Source organism: Notolabrus celidotus, chromosome 10 (assembly GCF_009762535.1).
Source record: "Notolabrus celidotus isolate fNotCel1 chromosome 10, fNotCel1.pri, whole genome shotgun sequence".
NCBI lineage: Eukaryota > Metazoa > Chordata > Actinopteri > Labriformes > Labridae > Notolabrus > Notolabrus celidotus.
The window spans coordinates 24,070,940-24,088,962 of record NC_048281.1 but is presented as its reverse complement, the minus strand read 5'-3'; the positions used below and the strand labels follow the sequence as shown (position 1 = coordinate 24,088,962).

At 39.7% G+C, this 18,023-nt stretch overlaps 2 protein-coding genes across 2 annotated transcripts; one reads left to right on the top strand and one right to left on the bottom strand.

Annotated features, from left to right (window-relative positions):
• Positions 1-990: 990 nt before the first annotated feature.
• dynlt3 (dynein, light chain, Tctex-type 3) lies at positions 991-5,525 on the top strand. Its single transcript, XM_034693373.1, has 5 exons — positions 991-1,137; positions 2,942-2,983; positions 3,061-3,184; positions 3,273-3,350; positions 4,663-5,525. The coding sequence occupies exons 1-5, from the start codon at positions 1,111-1,113 to the stop codon at positions 4,737-4,739; spliced, it is 348 nt and encodes a 115-aa protein (XP_034549264.1). The 5' UTR covers positions 991-1,110; the 3' UTR covers positions 4,740-5,525.
• A 165-nt stretch (positions 5,526-5,690) lies between these two features.
• xk (X-linked Kx blood group (McLeod syndrome)) lies at positions 5,691-17,479 on the bottom strand. The gene is made up of 3 exons (XM_034693372.1): positions 16,998-17,479; positions 9,165-9,427; positions 5,691-7,810 (listed from the first exon to the last, which is right to left on the bottom strand). The coding sequence occupies exons 1-3, from the start codon at positions 17,240-17,242 to the stop codon at positions 6,855-6,857; spliced, it is 1,464 nt and encodes a 487-aa protein (XP_034549263.1). The 5' UTR covers positions 17,243-17,479; the 3' UTR covers positions 5,691-6,854.
• Positions 17,480-18,023: the final 544 nt, after the last annotated feature.

Below are 18,023 nucleotides of genomic sequence, written 5' to 3'. Positions count from 1 at the left end.
ATAAAATAGTGAAAAATAAATGTAGTTACATCACTCACATTGCATTAAATGGTAACAAAAACTCAACACACAGTATACTGTCACATATGTATAGTCATCCTTACATTGCATAGATTAGTTTACTGTAAACAGATTTGTTCTGAACCTTAAACATGAGAAACAAAGTTGGAAACTTTCCATGGGAATAAACAGGAATAAACCAGGAATTTACTAAATTGAAGGTTGTTCTCTTAATAGAGAACTTAAATATAGTTGGGGAAAAATATTTTAGTATAATCCTGACTAAAAAAGCAGATTTCATGCAAGTACAGTTGAATATCTATGCAGAGTCATCCTCAACAAGGCCGGACAGTGCCACTGAAGAGGAAGAGTTAAATGTTGAGGAAGTGGACATGGAGGATGTTGATGAGACCCAGGAGGAGCCCATTCCCCAAAAGGGTTTAGCAAAAATGCAGAGGCTAGGCTTGAGAAGCTTGAGGGAAGATGCTTTTTTATTTGCATGTTGAATGGGACTTTTTTTGGAGGGAGAGGGGCTCTTTTCATTTAACATTTTGAATGGGACTTTGTTGGGATTTGTTAATTTTTGAATGGATTGGGTCGGAGGGATGAATAATATTTAATTCAACATTAATGTAGTTCTTCAATGAAAGAATTGATTGTTTAATAAAATATTTAACACTGGATACAAATAAAAGTGTTTTAATTGTATTATTTTGGATGGATGTCTGCTTATAACAAAACATATTTATGCTTGGATATGATACCTTTCCTTTAATTTACCCTCAATTCCCAGTTAATTCCCATAAATTCCCATAATTCCAGAAAAAAACAGATTTGTTCTGAACCTTAATCATGAGAAACAGAGAGATTTCGTGTTTTATGTGAGCTATACGCCCTCTAATGTTGATGTTGTTGGTGTCTTGTAGTGTCTGACTTCCACCACAGTGAGGCGACATAATAATCCTGTCACAAGTTTCAGGTTGTGCAGATTCGTCTTGACTGAACTCTTTGTCTCTGAATAACAGGAAGTAAAAACAAACAATAAGTGGACTACAGAATAACGCCGGTGATAAGAAGAGGATATAAACCGCTGTGGCGTTGTCAGAAAAGATGGAGGAGTACAACTCTGGGGACGAGGTAAAGTAATAAAGAATAAGATAAAATAAACATGTCGACAGCTGCACATGTGACACCACAGAGACAAATGTTTAGCTGCAGTCAGCTAACGGTTCAGTCGGGGAGTGGTCACAGTCATCACAGTAACACTGACAGATAAATATTAACGTTGAAAACAGATAATTAAACACATCACATGCAAATATTTATGTAAGGCATAGGCGTCATTGAAAACTAGTGTTGCAAAGGGAGGGATTTCCATGGGAAGTTAAGCTGGGGAATTTGGAAATATTCCAAATTGGAAACTTACCATGGGAATAATGGGAATTAACTGGGAATTTAGGGTAATTTAATGGAAAGGTATCATATCCAAGCATAAGTATGTTGTGTTATAAGCAGACATCCATCCAAAATAATACAATTAAATCAGATTTATTTGTAAGTCGAACTTTATCTAGTGTTAAATATTTTATTGAACAATCAATTAAGTCTTATTAACTAATCAATTAATTGAAGAACAAAAACATGAATGTTGAGTTAAATATCACTCATCCCTCCAACCCAACCCATTCAGAAATTAACAAAAATGCAATCCCAACAAAGTCCCATTCAACATGAAAATGAAAAGAGCCCCTCTCCTTCCAAAAAAGTCCCATTCAAAATGTTAAATGAAAAGAGCCCCTCTCCTTCCAAAAAAGTCCCATTCAAAATGTTAAATGAAAAGAGCCCCTCTCCTTCCAAAAAAGTCCCATTCAAAATGTTAAATGAAAAGAGCCCCTCTCCTTCCAAAAAGTCTCATTCAAAATGTTAAATGAAAAGAGCCCCTCTCCTTCCAAAAAAGTCCCATTCAAAATGTTAAATGAAAAGAGCCCCTCTCCTTCCAAAAAAGTCCCATTCAAAATGTTAAATGAAAAGAGCCCCTCTCCTTCCAAAAAAAGTCCCATTCAAAATGTTAAATGAAAAGAGCCCCTCTCCTTCCAAAAAAGTCTCATTCAAAATGTTAAATGAAAAGAGCCCCTCTCCTTCCAAAAAAGTCTCATTCAAAATGTTAAATGAAAAGAGCCCCTCTCCTTCCAAAAAAGTCTCATTCAAAATGTTAAATGAAAAGAGCCCCTATCCTTCCAAAAAAGTCTCATTCAACATGAAAATGAAAAAGCATCTTCCCTCAAGCTTCTCAAGCCTAGCCTCTGCATTTTTGCTAAACCCTTTCAGGCAATGGGCTCTTCCTGGGTCTCATCAACATCCTCCATGTCCACTTCCTCAACATCCAACTCTTCCTCTTCAGTGTCACTCTCCAGCCTTGTTGAGGATTGCTCTTTATATATATTCAACTGTACTTGCATGAAACCTTTCAGGCAATGGGCTCCTCCTGGGTCTCATCAACATCCTCCATGTCCATGTCCATCATGGATAAAGTGCAGTGAAGAGGTGTAATTAGAGTGAACATGACAGTTTAAAAAGATGTAATTTGAGATGTGTTTTGAAAATGGAAAGAGAGTTGATGTTATGGATGTCTGGTGGGAGAGAAGTCCCAGAGGGGGGGGGGGGTGTGTAGTGAGGTGAGTGGAAGAAGAAGACCTCAGAGTGCGGCTGGGTGTGTTGAAATCACCATATGTTTTTTTTATTAAATAAAAAATCAATCATAAATATGATTTAAAAAAATTTCTCTCTAAGTAACTATGTTTCTTTTCTACTCTCTCTCTCTCTCTCTCTCTCTCTCTCTCTCTCTCTCTCTCTCTCTCTCTCTCTCTCTCTCTCGCTCGCTCGCTCGCTCGCTCTCTCCCTGTCTCTCCCTCTCCCTGTCTCTCCCTGTCTCTCCCTGCAGGTTATCTTCAATGCTGATGAGGCCAACATCACAGTAAAAGAGGTACATGATCTCCCCCTGGAAACATTAACAAACTGTGTTTTCTTGTAAATTGTCTTTTTGTGGTTGTCTTGTCTTAGTGCATTGAAGGTGTTATTGGAGGAACAGATTACGACCAGAGCAAAGTGAACCAGTGGACGGCCAACATAGTGGAGCATTCTCTGACTCATCTGGTCAAACAGGGACGACCGTTTAAATACATCGGTAAACTAACTAACAACCACAGGATGTAACATGGACATGTAGAGCTCAGATCTCATATCGAGTGATGCTTCTCTCTGATGTTTTGCAGTGAACTGTGCGATCATGCAGAAGACGGGTGCAGGTCTCCACACAGCCAACTCCTGCTACTGGGACACGGCCACTGATGGTGAGGCTTTTGTTTTGAAGAAGCTGGTTAGAGTTGCTATGTGGAGGCAAAAACCATGATATGCCACTACAGACAGGATCATGTAAGAGCTTTTGCCCTTACATGAATCCTTTAAACTGCTTCACTTTGACCTGAAGAAGCTTCACCTTTTATAACTATATTTTCATTTGCAGAACAGCCCTTTAAATTAGAGCTAGTATCTTTGGAAATTGTTTACAGGATATGACCCCAGTGTTTCAGCACTGATTCAAGAAATAATACTTTAAACTTAAAAACAAAACAAAAAAAGCTGATTTTCTGGTTCAAGAAGTCAGAATCACCAAGTGTTTATATATATTTTTTTAAATCAATAATGGAGCTTTCCTTGAATAGAATGTGGAGAATTGATGTTCCAGAGTTGAGATCGAATTTTGATCAGGACTTAGTCTGGACTAACATTTTACAGACCTCTCGAAATCCTGAACATCAACAAATTCACCTAAACTATATACGTAGAACTTACCTTACTCCCTGAAGGCTGCACTCAATGGGCATCCTGCCTGACTCCAGGTGTAACCTGTACCCTCAGGGTGCTCAGGGCACATTCATTCATATGTTTTGGGAGTGCCCACCGGTCGCTTGTTTTTGGAATGGTGTCTCCTCTTGATTATCTACAATATTCTCCTTGTCTGTACCTGTTTCTGCCACATCCCTTGCTCCCTGTTGTGGGGCAGCAGAAAATACCTTTTTTTTTTCCGGCCTCACTGCTGCCAAGAAGTTGGTTGCTATGAGGTGGAAACACCCAGATAGGCTGACGGTCAAGGGCTGGATCCTCTCTACCTAGATATAGTTTACTTAGAGCTTTCCACTGCTCAAATGATTACAGTTAAAGAGTGTAATCTTCAGATGTGGGCTTCATTTGAAGAGCCTATCTTAGGATCTGTGTTGTGGTCTGATGCAGCTGGTGGTCTCAGTTTGTTCTGGGGTGGGGTTTTATTTATTTCAATATTGTTATTTTATTTCATTTATTTATGTATTTATTTTATTTTATGTGTGTGTACATTTATGTATGAATACCCAAACTTTAATTTGTGTGCGGCTGCTTAGCCAATGTACTTACTTGACACTAAGAATGTGATTACAATGTACACTATTTGTTATTGTCATTTTTCCTAAAAAAAAATAAAAAGATTTTATTAAAAATAATAATAATAATAATACCTTTAAGAAACTTGAAAAATAACTTTTCACTTGGACTTTTAATCAGAAAGTGATTATAAATGTGATGCAGCTATCACTGGAATAATTTCCTGCTTCTGTTTGTCTCTCTCAGGAAACTGCACAGTGCGGTGGGAGAATCGCACCATGTACTGCGTGGTCAGCGTGTTTGCCGTTGCCGTTGCTCTGTAATGGCGCTCCTCTCTGCTTCCTGAAGCTGTGCTTAAATTGAAACCTCAACCAAGAAGCCCTGTATACCCTCCGATGACTCCCTCTGGTGTACTCCCTTGCGCACTAGTAGGTTATTTCTCCCCCACAGGCTCTATAAATCTGACTTCAGGACAAGAGCTGTGGTTTGTGAGTGGACGCGAATAAGACTGAGAAAATGTTTCTTTATTGGGACCAGGCCAATGTCAAAGGGAAGAAACAGTACTTGAAAAACGACTTCAAACACTACACATGCTTTCTAAATATTTCATCCTAATGTTGTAATCTGTGTATGATGTAGATCTTGACTACATTTCCCATAAGCCTCAGCTTTACAGTGTGTTTAGTGCTACTTAGCAAAAGCTGGCACTTAAGCGCTAAACTCAGGTTATTAAAATGGTAAACATAAACTTGTTAGTGTTCAGCATGAAGTGCTGCCATGTTCCATTACAGCCTTTGACCTGCTAGTGTTGACTCGTTCTATTCTTCAGTACATTCCCCTGAAAACTGACTGAACTGTTGCTGTTGTTAATATTTGAGTACGTCTAAATGTTGTTTTTGTAGGAAGCTGACTACTTATGTAAAGTGTCTTTCCAAACCTGCATTAATATTTTTAAGTATGTTCCCGTGACCGTTAAGATGTCGATGTATGTTTCCAGGTTTTATTTGAACCATTAAGCACTTTTTTTTTTGGTCATCCTTGAATTTGTCTGTAAAGGTTTGTGCAGTAACTGTGAGAGCTGTTAAATAAATACATTTGTTGAAACCATAGTGCAGTCATTAAATGAATGAATAAATGTATGAATGACTCAAAATATGAATGGGATTTATTAATGAGACTGATGAGGGGTAGCTGTACTGGCAGTTGTCCACCAGGGGGCAGCACAGGACAGTAAGTAATAACTGATCTCAAGCCAAAATAACAACAACAGACAGTTTTCACATATAAATATAAATTTATTTAAATTTCCATGTAGGATTCTATCCCTTAAATTCCTTTTACTTTGCTTTGTATGACAATGTTAGATGTGTACAACTTTTTTAAAATGTTTTTTTGGCTTCAAAAGTTGCTCTTCAACTCTTTTAAACAAACATTAGGAGGATTTATGTGATAGCTGGGGTCCACATCCCTCTGCAGATACATTGCAAAAAGGAGTTAGTGCAAAAAACAAACACTGGCATTCTCTCACACACATCAAAGGTTGAAAATATGCAAATATACTTTGAATTTTAAACATTTTTCAGTGAGATATAATCGATTTTGGTGTTAAATATTCTAACAAATGAGACACAGACTTGCAGACGTGACAAGAGTGAGTTAGAAAAATGCAAATACATACCAACAAAGCGTTTCACACCTCGACAGTTGATCAAAGCCACTTTTATCCTGTTTTTCTTTCTGTAAACGTGCAAAAACACGACGCTGGGAGATGTGTGTGCTTTACAGTAATATGTTGTGTGACTTAGAGGGCTCTGACATTGTGTGATTAAACATCACTGAAGCACAAATACATCACAGAAGCAGCGCATAATCATGATAAAGCTCTTATCAAGGAGTAAAAAAACTGATTACTTGCAGCCATTAAACTAGGGGAGGGGGGTGTCTCAAAAAAACCCTGTACAAAACAGATTCGCCCCCCTCCCCCTCCCCCTCCCACCCCCACCCCCACCCTTGCAGAGAAGCAGTTCATTTGAGGCTCAACACATGCACACCTCCATGCCAAAGATTTATACTAAATACAATCAATTCAAGAGCTCGTGGTGATCAGTAATGCAGCATTTAGGTGGAAACAGTCTCCTAGACTACGCAATGTAGTGGTGGCATCCATGTGTTTGATTTAAAGGCTGCAGAATGAAGGGCTTCATAGGGTGATTGATGATGACAGCGAGCACCACCTCTGTGGTGTGTCTGAACGTGATGCGTATTTGCAGCCAGATCTCCAGTTAAGGACACATTTCATGAAGGAGCAGGAGACATAGGCAGAAAACAAATGAGTTGAGATGGATATATGAAAGTGTAAACTCAACTCCAGAGGGATCCATGTGGCACTTAAAAGGTTACAGATGATAACTGTCAGAGTCACTTCCCTTAATGGCACGTCAAACATTTGTGATGCTTTTAGCATTGCAGGATACACTCTGGCTAATGTCACCATTGATTCCACCACCTATGTTACTGGCCATTTCATTAGTAGTGTCACAGACTGTATCATTGAGCATATCGTAGGTTGTGTCATTCGGCAGGTCCTCTGTTGTATCACTGGCTGTGTCGTGTTCTCCGTCGTTAGCCCGCTCTTTGTGCATGCCTGGGCTCTGAGGCGCCAGGACAGACTTCACCATCGGCCTTCTTTGAGGAGAAGACGAGGTGCACATGAGGCAGAGCAGAGAGGAGCAGTTCCACAGGCCCTGTGTCATGCTGGCGGAGAAGAGCCTCCGACATGGGTGACAGAACTGGTAGAAGACCAGCATGAAGAAGATGCCGATGGCGTATGCAACCAGCAGCTGCAGCACAAGCAGCGGGGCGCAGATGAACTTGTAGAAGTCTGTTTTATAGATGTACCACAACAGAAGCAGTGAGGCGTTCTCAACAAAGCGCAACATATAGTACACAGCCATGCGATACCAGTTCTGGGATTTATTGATGAGGTCTGGGTCGCTGAGTTTCACCTGCACAGCTGACCAGCAGAACATGTTGATGCCAGCGTAGAGGAAAGTGAGCAGGCAGAGCACGATTGTGGTCCCCACTCTGGTCAGAGTCTTTTCTATATTCTCAGGGAACGGCGAGTGGCTCTGCCAGAAGAGGATCCAGGGGTAGAGGAAGAAGATGAGGAAATTAAGTAGAACTACAGGCAGGATCCAGAGCTGCAGCACAGAGCTGAACAGAACCAGAACCACCACACGAGTGGCGATTTCAAAGCTTCTCCACAGGAAGATGCACAGATAAGCCATGGGCCGAACGTCCACTTCGTAGTCGTCATATTTGATCTTAATGGCCAGGATGTTGCATCTTAGAGCACCATACACAATGGACAGCAAGGAGATCACCATCAGAGTACCTGTTGTTTCAATACAGAGAGAAAACAAGAGCAACATAACTTTAAGGATCATCTTTCTTAAAATTGAACTTTTTGAGTTCCATGGAGATCAAGTTTTGTCTGTCTGTAAATTTTAAACTGTCCTTACCCAAAAGGTACAGCACATGAAATAACTCACACTGACCTCTGTCTGCTCTCTAATTTAGGAAACTAAAATAACATGAAATATCAAACAGGTGCATGAAAAGCATTCCCTCAAAACTCTCTTGTGTTAAACTGCTTAAATATTATTTAAGAGACATTAAAAAATGTTAAGCAGGGGCGCTGGTGGCCTAGTGGTCTAAGCGCCCCACATACAGAGGCCACAGCCTCCGTCGCAGGGGTCTCCGGCTCGATCCTTGGCCAGTCGACCATCTCCTGCATGTCCTCCCCCGCTCTCTACTCCCCACATTTCCTGTCTCTCTCTTCAGCTGTCTTATCAAATAAAAAAAGGCAAAAAGGCCAAAAGAAATATTTTGAAAAAGAAAAATGTTAAGCAGCAGAACATTTTAAAACTAAACTATAACACTCCTTGTACATGTACAGTGAATGTAGCTAAATTTAGTTTCATTGAAAGTATTTGTGTCAATACACCTGGAGAAATGAGAAAAAACTACACCTACGTGTTACATAATTCAACATATGATGTACAGTTATGTAACAATAAATAAAACATGACTAAACATAAACTGAATAGGCTAAAATAACTATAACAGACCTTATAATATAAAGCCTAACCAACTCTGTTTGTCTGAGTGAATCAAATCAGAACTTCATTTTGGTGAAGAATTTATTATCATCTTGTTGTTCATCTTGTTGTTTGATTTCCTGAACAGACAGTAGGGATAATTACAGCCAGCAAAAGCTCATTGAATGCCCACACAAGCAGCTGAATGTTGATTTTATATGGAGAAGAAAAATGTGGACCTGTCCTTTAAGCCCCCGAAGCTTCATCACACTGGGCTGTTAAATCGCAGAGCGTGAAATGAAAGTGTCAGACAGCCAGAAGCTGAGGAAAATAAAGAGTGGTGTATTTATATCATCTTTTATTTTGTCTAAATTGGACGACCAGATGTCCTTCCTTGACTTTGTTTGAACCTTTACTAAATCTCCCTCACACACACACAAAGAGTTGGACAGCCTGACTCCAGATCTGCACCAACTGGCAGAGAGGCTGTTGCATAACACCACTTTGACTCATGAAAGCACCATCCTCTTATTTCCAATATGGCACTCAGCTGATCAGCCCACATCACACTGGAGCTGTGTGGACTGGTGACAGCCTACATGTGGGCATGAAATCGAAATGTCTCTCATATATTTGAAGGCCTCTCACCTCTTCCGATGGAGACTCCCTGCTGCAGGACACAGATGTAGAGCTGCAGGGTGAGCTGGGGGGCAGATCCCAAGAAGGCCTGAATGACAGAGGTGCGGGCGAAGGCTGCTCGGTGTGTAAACAGTTTCCCCTCCGCCTGCCCCACCTGCCGCTCCACCTCCTCAGACTGCCCCCCACGAGGCATCTGCTTCTTCCTGGTGATGCTGACATAAGGCTCCTCCCCGCTGCCCACGCTGCCATAAATACAGAATGCCTCCAGGCACCTAGAACACAACAGCAGACTGAGATCAGAGGCCATTTAGAGCTGCAGACGCATCTGTTTTTCATATCATGATTTATTTTATTTTCCTTAATCAGGCTGCATATAAACACTGAAACCTCATTAACACTTATCCTAATGTCACACCCCAACAAGACATTACATCAAGACATCAACTCACAACATAAACAATACACACTGGGAGGAACATGACCAACAGGCTACGAGCGAGCTATGCCTGGTTAACGCCAGTGTAAAGTGCATTGCAGTAGTCCAAACGGTTCGAGATAAAAGAATGAATCAAGCTGTCAAAATCAATAAAAAATGTAAAAGCCATCCATGCCTTGATGTCCTTCAGGCACTCTAGTAGCTCTGTCAATATCAGCATGCTGCCACGGCTCGAATCACTTTACCGAAGTTAGCAGATGTTTAGTTTGCATGAGGCCGATGGGAGTGTCATCAGTACTGACTCAGTATTTCATCAAAATGCTGATGGCATGTTACCACTAACATGTCTCCAAGCGCTGTTACATACTTTGAGTATCGTTTTAGACTTGTGCTCTGAAGTATTTTGGACACAAATATCGTACTTTTTGTTGCATTACATGTTTTTTTTGACTGCCATGGTCCTTTGGTAATTGCAGATTATTAAATAGACAAACCAATAATATATTAGTATATTAATGGATTAACAAACACAGTGGCATATTGATCTCTTAAAATAATAATTATGCTTTAAGATGACATTTTTAAGTTAAACACAACAATATTGATAGATCCGTCGATGCTTTTTTGTTACATTTTTTAATAAATGAATCTGCATTTAAACAAGAAAATGTCTGAAAAAAAGGTTAAAAAAATTAATTTCCCCATCAAAATTCCAAGAAAATGAGGGAACATGTAAAGATAAATCTTACAACTAGTATTTAAAAAACAAAAGATCTTCAAAAAACATATAAAGGCAGCAAGCACAAACATTACATAAGTGGGAACAATTAATTTAAAGCTCCTGTGAGGAACGTTTAGGGCGTTGATTTTGGCGCCCCCTGTAGACAAAGCAGTTCTGTTATTTCCTTGCTGATTTTGTCTTGATCATGTGTAAATTGTGTTTTCTAACAAGAAAAATCATCATGGGTGACTTAACACTGAAATGTCTCAAATATCTGCCATGGGAAATGTAAAAAAAAAGCTGTTCTGCTAGCATGCAGTCAGCTAGCTAAATTGGCCTTACAAATAACTATACAGAAAGAATCAGTCTTTTGCTTATGGTCTTGTTGCTTTTGTAGGTCATAGGAAAATCAGTATTCATTTTTAGTCTGTTTCATAACCAGATAAAAAAAACTCCTCACAGGACCTTTCACTAAAACAGGTAAGACTGTGATAGATTCATATTTCGATCAGTTGTTCCTCAGTAGCGCAACAAGAGCCTTTAATGCAGCAGCTAAATAAGCCTTCAGTCATGTCAGAGGTGAAACATGTTCACAAGCATTAAGCTCTGTGTTATTATGAACAGCTACAGTGATGCCAGTTACAGTCAGTCATCTGCCAGCGAGTTCATGAAAACAGTGAAGTGCCGAGTGTGGGCACAGGTCCAGAGGTCTGAGTTGGAATAGAAGCACTCTTACTCAGCGCCAATAAAACAGCAAGGCAGGAGGATTTAAACCACAGGGGTGCTGAGGGACAGACTGTTATCAGCCTCAGCTCCACTGAAGGAGCACACACACACTTAAATACATCACTGGCTTGGTTTAAAACATTAAGTATAAATGACAAAATGTGAACGAAATAATAAGGAAATTTCACTGATGGATGAAATGTAGCATGTTTCAAATGAAAGTACTCGTCAATCTTCAGTTTAAAGTGGAGTTTTAGAAGGGGGCTGCCCTGCCCACGCTTGACTAGTGGCGTCAGGATGTAATGTCCTGTCTCAAACTCGAGATGCTACGTTTTTCTGACAGTAGCTCAAAGAGGAAATTTTATGAGGCATGGGAACGTTTCTCAGCCTACTTTCATGAAACCCAAACTAAAACATCATGAGATGAGCTTTTATCTGGCCCTAAGCATAAGAAGTAAGATCTGACTCTGTGTGGTGCACTGCAAACTAACTCTTAGATATTACGCCTTAATTTTTTCAGGACAGCTGGGGATGGGAGGGTGGAAAGGGCTATTGCGCTATATCAGGTATTACTATCACTGCCGCAGAGACCTGTTCCTCTTCCTTGTTTTGCACAATACTGTACCATCTGTGGCAATGTAGAATATTACCGCGCAACCCTGGTGTTTTCTACGTCTTATTATTATTTTTATGTATTTTTGTGTGTTGTGTTTTGTATTTTCATATGTGATGCAAACTCAATAAAGATATTTGAATTATAAAGTGGAGTTTTAGAACAGAAGACTGAACTTTAAAGCTCCTGTAAGGAGTTTTTAGTTAGTTATGAATCAGACTGAAATTGATACTGATAAAGAGCTGGGTAATTCATCGAAATCGACTGAAAACAGTTTGAGCAACTGCAGTTAATAAAACAAACTGTGTTGTGGTTTGTGGTTGTTTCGTGTCTGTTTTCTTCAATTTAATCAATGTCTCTTTCACTCAGCTGGTTGTTTATTTAAAGAAAGAAATTTTATTGGGATAAACCCCTTGAGATGTGCCATCTCGTTTTAGAGGGGGTCACCTGTGCGGAGTTTCTTTGTCATTTAAAAGTGTGAGGCAGCATCCTCCACCAATTTCCGTACCGCCCCAGGACACCCGTCAGAGTCAGATGGTGTTTTCATGAAGAACACTGTTTTGATTTTGAACTGAAACATTAAAATGACGTGTTGGCTGCGTTTTATTAAAATCAGTCCAGTGCAGCTGAAAAGACGCTGGCATAACAGCACAAGAAGAAAAGGGGACTAAATAAAAATTTCGCAGAGTGCGTGTCTTTTATTCTCTACACCTGTGTCCGAAAAATGCTGTAGGGAAGGACCCTCAAAACCTGTTGGTGAATTAAACGCATAATAATCGGGATAATCGTGAAACCGTGAACATTTCTCTCACAATAATCGTACCACTAAAATCTTTAGTTGTTGCATCCCTATTGTCAACAGGAAGAGGTGAAAATATAAACAATACACTGGATGTGCCGGAACTTCTTTCAGCAGATTTATTTTAACATTTGTGTGTGATCAGGTTGTCCCTAATGTAGCTTTTGCTTTGCAGAATCAATATTTATTGTCAATTTTGACCAATCAGAATCAAGTATTTAACACAGCTGGGTGCTTAGTGAGAAGGCTGGATAATAAATGGTTATAATCTGCTCTCTCTGACTATCCTCGTTGTGTTTTGATGTAAACAGCAGCCACAAAACGTGATGTATACGGCCCTGTAGCACTCTGGGGGGAATAACAGAAGGATATGTGGCAGATCATCCCCTGATCTACATTTATGATCATGACTTTTTGGTACGGAATATGATAGTAAATGGTAAATGGACTGTACTTTATAGAACACTTTCTTTAATCTTTGGACTGCTCATAGAACTTTTACATCACATGTCACATTCACACCACGTTCATACAATGATGGCAAAGGCTGCCATGTAAATAGCCCATTAGTGTTTACTAATCCCATTCAAACACCGCCACGACTGGGCGCAGTTTGGAGTGCCAAAACACACCTTGGCATGTGGGCAGTGGGGCCTAAGATCAAACCCCCCAACCTTCTAATTGAGATACAACTGACTCCACCACTGAGCCACAGCCACCCCTTTATGATGAGTAAATGGTGTTAATCTAAGAGAGACCTGCAGGCAGGCGGACAGATTATACAGGGATATGAAAATGTAAACTATACAGGGATATGAAAACGTAAACAGTATATCCTGGATATGAAAAACAGGATACTAGCGTGCAGGAAAACATACTTAAAGGTTTCCCCCAGAGAAGATTTTAGGCCAAGTTGAAAGTGTGTGGGGTGGGAGGGGATGGGGGGGAAGGGGGACTAAGCTGTCCCGCTGTAAAGTGAAAATAAAATCTAAACAAAATAACAAACAAAAAGAAACCAAAAAATAAAACAAGTCCCTGATTATATTGATGGTAGTATTAAGATATTAAAATAAAAGTAATCTGCAATCAATAAAAATGTGTTACAGTTAAGAAACTTGAATACAATAAAACTGTCTTCAAGGTTTAAAATGCACACATTCTGTATTTGAAGCCGAAGCAACTGTGACACTAAAACATTGTTGAGCAGATGGGGACTTTAAACTGTACAAAGATGAGAAAACACTTGTGATAGGATGTTGAGTTTAGCGTATTTTGCTTAAGATTAGTGAACAAAATCCAATCAGAGTAGTAAAAAAGACATGATCATAGACTCTCACAAGAGTTTAGAAAACGAGACGCTGGAATTAAAGGAAGTTAAAGTGATGAGTTTTTATGCAACAACTAGCAGAGTCACTGCAGCTAAAGTGATAAGGCTTCAGATAAATAAGAAGTGATGTTTTTGGTGGATGAGAAGGGGAAGTGTTGTGCTGCTGGCAGTAGAGGCAGACCTTCCCCTCTCTGGGTGTGTTGTCAGAGATAAGGAGCCTACAGCGATGCGTGCTATTCTTAGATCTGCTCTTCATGGAGGACAGATGTAGAAGTCTGAACTGTAATCATCTGAACGCACACTCCAGGGGAAACGGGGCCCAGCGGGGTCAGACTCACAGAGGCCACGGCGGGGGAAATCAACATGCTCTGGGAGAATGCGAAAGTTTCCACAAATATGACACACTGTTGAGTTGACCGTTTGGATTAACAAGCTGAGGGTTTGATGAACTGTGACGAGAACAGTGGGGCTCTTGTTTCAACTTGAATCCCTTTCAGTATCAATAATTCTTCTTCTCTCTTTAGTGTTTTAGTCTGGTGAATCAGCATCAATAAAGCTCTAAAAACCTAGTGCATGATGAAGAACCGCAAACCATGGTGACGTTTCAAGGCGACTTTTAAGCCCAAACCTCAAAGTAATGAATAACTAATGATTTGAAACAGAGACATACAGCGGACTTTACACATGAAGAGCTGGATCCATTGAATCCATGGTAATTTACTCAGATGACTGACCTTAAAGAATCAATCATTGTAATGAACTGCTGGCTGCTTTACTGTTGAATTACATATAAATACTACTATTATTCAACAGGAAACCAAAAGAAGAATGTGACAGAAGGAGAAGGAGCTGACAGAGATATTGAGAATTTTAAATGTAAACTAAAAACATATTTATTAAGTCTGGCTTTTAGGTAGGGTCTAACAATTTTATTACTTACCTTTTACTGTAATATTAATTTAAATGTTGCTTTACTATTTTAGTAATTTTAACTGTTATCTTATTCTATTGTTATTTATTTATTCATTCATTTATTTATTTTTATTTATCTACTCAGTTTTTATTGATATTTTTAGCCTGAGTTTTATTTTCAACTCTTATCCTTACCCTTTTAAAATCTATTATTTTATGTAATTTTTATTATTATTACTATTTTATCATTATCATTATCTTCCCCTAATATGTCTTGCCATTGTTTTTTTCAGCTTCTTTCTTACTTTTCAATCTCTGTAAAGCACTTTGGGTTGCATTTGATTTGTATGAAAGGTTCTATATATATAAAGCTTGATTTTTTAACTATATACATTCTCTAGATTTGTCCTCGGAGTTGGAGGACTGATGTGTGCAACGTTTATTTATTACCATTATTATTTTATTTTGCTATTTGTCTATTTATGTATGTATCATTATTGTTTTGTTTTCTTGTTTGTTTGTTTGTTTTGTTTTTGTTTTGTTTTGTTTGTTGTCGAATGGCCTTATAACGGGTGGCGGGTGTGGAAGGGTATTGACATTCAGATGTGCCAACTGATGTCTACTCTACTTTTTTATATCTTGTGTTGTATGTCCCACTGTCTACAATGTTGAACATTTCCTACAAATAAAGTTGAAAAAAAAAAAGCTTGATTGATTGATTAATTGATTTTTAAATCTTGCCTGATGAAGGTCTAAAAATGTTACCATTAAAATTATTTCTTTTTGCAAGTTTGACCGTGTGCAGGATTCTTGTCATTCTAATTTTGTTCATTCTTCTTCCTCCTCTCCTATGCACCTGTCCCTTGAACTAGAAGTGTGAAGCCTTTTCTTTACTTTTAAAATCTTAAAATAAAGGTGCACCTTATGAGCTGTTAAGTTATGATTGTTTTTTTTGTTCAAATGTTTCTAATAGATAAAAAAAACACTATTTTTACAAGGTCAAACATTGCACAAGGAGTTAGAATATCTTTGTTGGATGGCTGTGACTGTTTTTTGTTATTTTTCTGAGAACTGATGCATTCTTCTTTGTTTTTGTCTGGCTTTGTCATGACATCTATTTGCCTGTTAAAGAAACATCTTGAGGTTTTTGTCGCTAAAGTCCTGCGTGTGTTTTTCTTCTTACTATCTGTTGACTTACACTTGTCTAAAGGGATGTGAAAACACTTCCTTCACATGTCTTCAGTTTCTCATAACAGGCTGTCATTAGTGATGCAACCAAAAAGGTTTGGTTTCATCATTTATTGACCTAAATCATGTGTCCAAACATTTATACATTTCAAACTGCTTCACTGTACAAATCTCAAAGAAAATTTAATGATATCAGAAAAAGAAAAAGGCAAATTCTATCATTTCAGAAGCTAAATACATGTGAATTTTTGAACATTTTTATCAAATAATTGCTGTATTTCAGTTTTGCTCTGTAAAAACGTTGAGCTCATATATATCAGGCCCAGTTTGATCCCCTGCTGTTTGCATATTTGACAACATTAACATATTCCCTGTCAATGTGTACAGTAGTGCCTTCTTTCTGCATGCAGGATTAGGCTCAGATTCATATAGCTGAGGCAGATGGTCCAGTCAGGTCAGGCCGGAGCTTACACACAGAGACACCCGGCCTATTAAAGTTTATAGCCCTTTAATGCAGATATTTGCAGTGTTTAACAGACTCAGTGTTGTATGATTATTGTTGTGCACCTGAACATAGAAGCACATTCTCTGTATGTATGCAACCTCTTTTGCATTAAGCCTATGCCTGGTTCTTCGTGTGCTCCATCTGTGCTTTATAGTGGTGATTTAATGTCCTTTCAGATGGAGCAGTCATGAATAAATCAGGCACAGCTCGGCCTGTGAGATCATGGCCTAAAGAAGATCAAACAGTGAGAGAAGAGGAGGAGGAGGAGGTCTTTTTCTGAAACTGGTGTTGGCTGATCACTCTGTGACAGACAGCTGTGGTGGTATTTGGAGCATATCGATAAGCAGTGCTCGTATTGATCTGCTTTTTCATGACAGACATACAATGAATGCAGCAGCGTGTCAGCCGCCAGCCAGAGAGGACAAAGAGCCGGGGAAAATGAAAACAACAGCATGTGCGCAATCCATTCATCAAAGCAGCCCTAAGCAGCTTAAGTGCAGGCAGGCCGGACATGTTTTTAACGAGAAAAATCCTCCGTGGACACGACACCTGTGCGTAACGACAGCTGTTTAACCATTAGAGCCATTAGAGAAACATAAACAAGCCTGCACTGACCTGACGATGGGTCCGAGCTGCAGGATGTGCAGCAGCAGAATGAGCGGTCTGTCTCTGCTCAGGTCCCGGTGGATGAAGGTGAGGGTCAGCTGCACGAGAACGGACGGTACGAGCGTGAAGAGGAGCGTGAGCCCCTGCCAGATCTGGTCTCCAGCTGAGCGGTACGTGGAGCTGAGGTAGAGCGCCGCCGTGGTCTCGGCCGTGAACAGAGACACCGACACAAAGATGGAACTAGGGAGTCGCATCCTCACTCACTCCGCCATCTGGGGACTGCGGCTCTCTGCTCCGCTCCCGGTCCGCACGTCCATTACGTTTCCACCGAGCGGGCGGTCAGTCGGTCCGTCACCCGGTGGAGGAGGACGCCGCTATCTCACGCCGCCGCCGCCGCTGCAGCTCATCTGCGATTTTTAGAGGCAGGCGGGATGTCTTCGCAGTCAGATGTTTTACCGAAGTTAGCCAGCAGGGGGCGCTGCTATCTGGTGACTGGGTTGGAGTTGTAGCTGCTGACTCTCCCATTATCCCACTGATTCTCAATTCTTAAATGGGGGTACGTGGGAGTACAGTAAGGGGTACGTGACAAATGTGAAAAAAAAAAAAAAAGTTGCATCACAACAAATTAAAAAAAACGGTCATAAATAACTTTATCAACGGCATTTAATTTTTATTTAAATGCAACATCAAACAGGGCACTATTTCCAAATTGAGCATATTCATTCATAAAATATGTTATTTGCAAAACCACTTGGACAAGAGTACGACGGCGTATTAGGGCCACTATGAAAGAAAAAAAATGTAATTAGTAAATTTTCGCAATTTTTTTTGAAAATGTCGAGTTTATAAAGTCGCAAATCTACGGTGGCACTGAAGTGCAAATCACAACGGCAAATCAGAAAACACAACGGCAAACCAGAAAACACAACGGCACCAGAAGAAGTAGGTTCACTCAGTCCAATCAGCGACGAGTCATGTCCCCGGAGGGTACCTTCTTCTTCCAGTTTGGTTAATGCAGTTGTGTTTTTTGATATG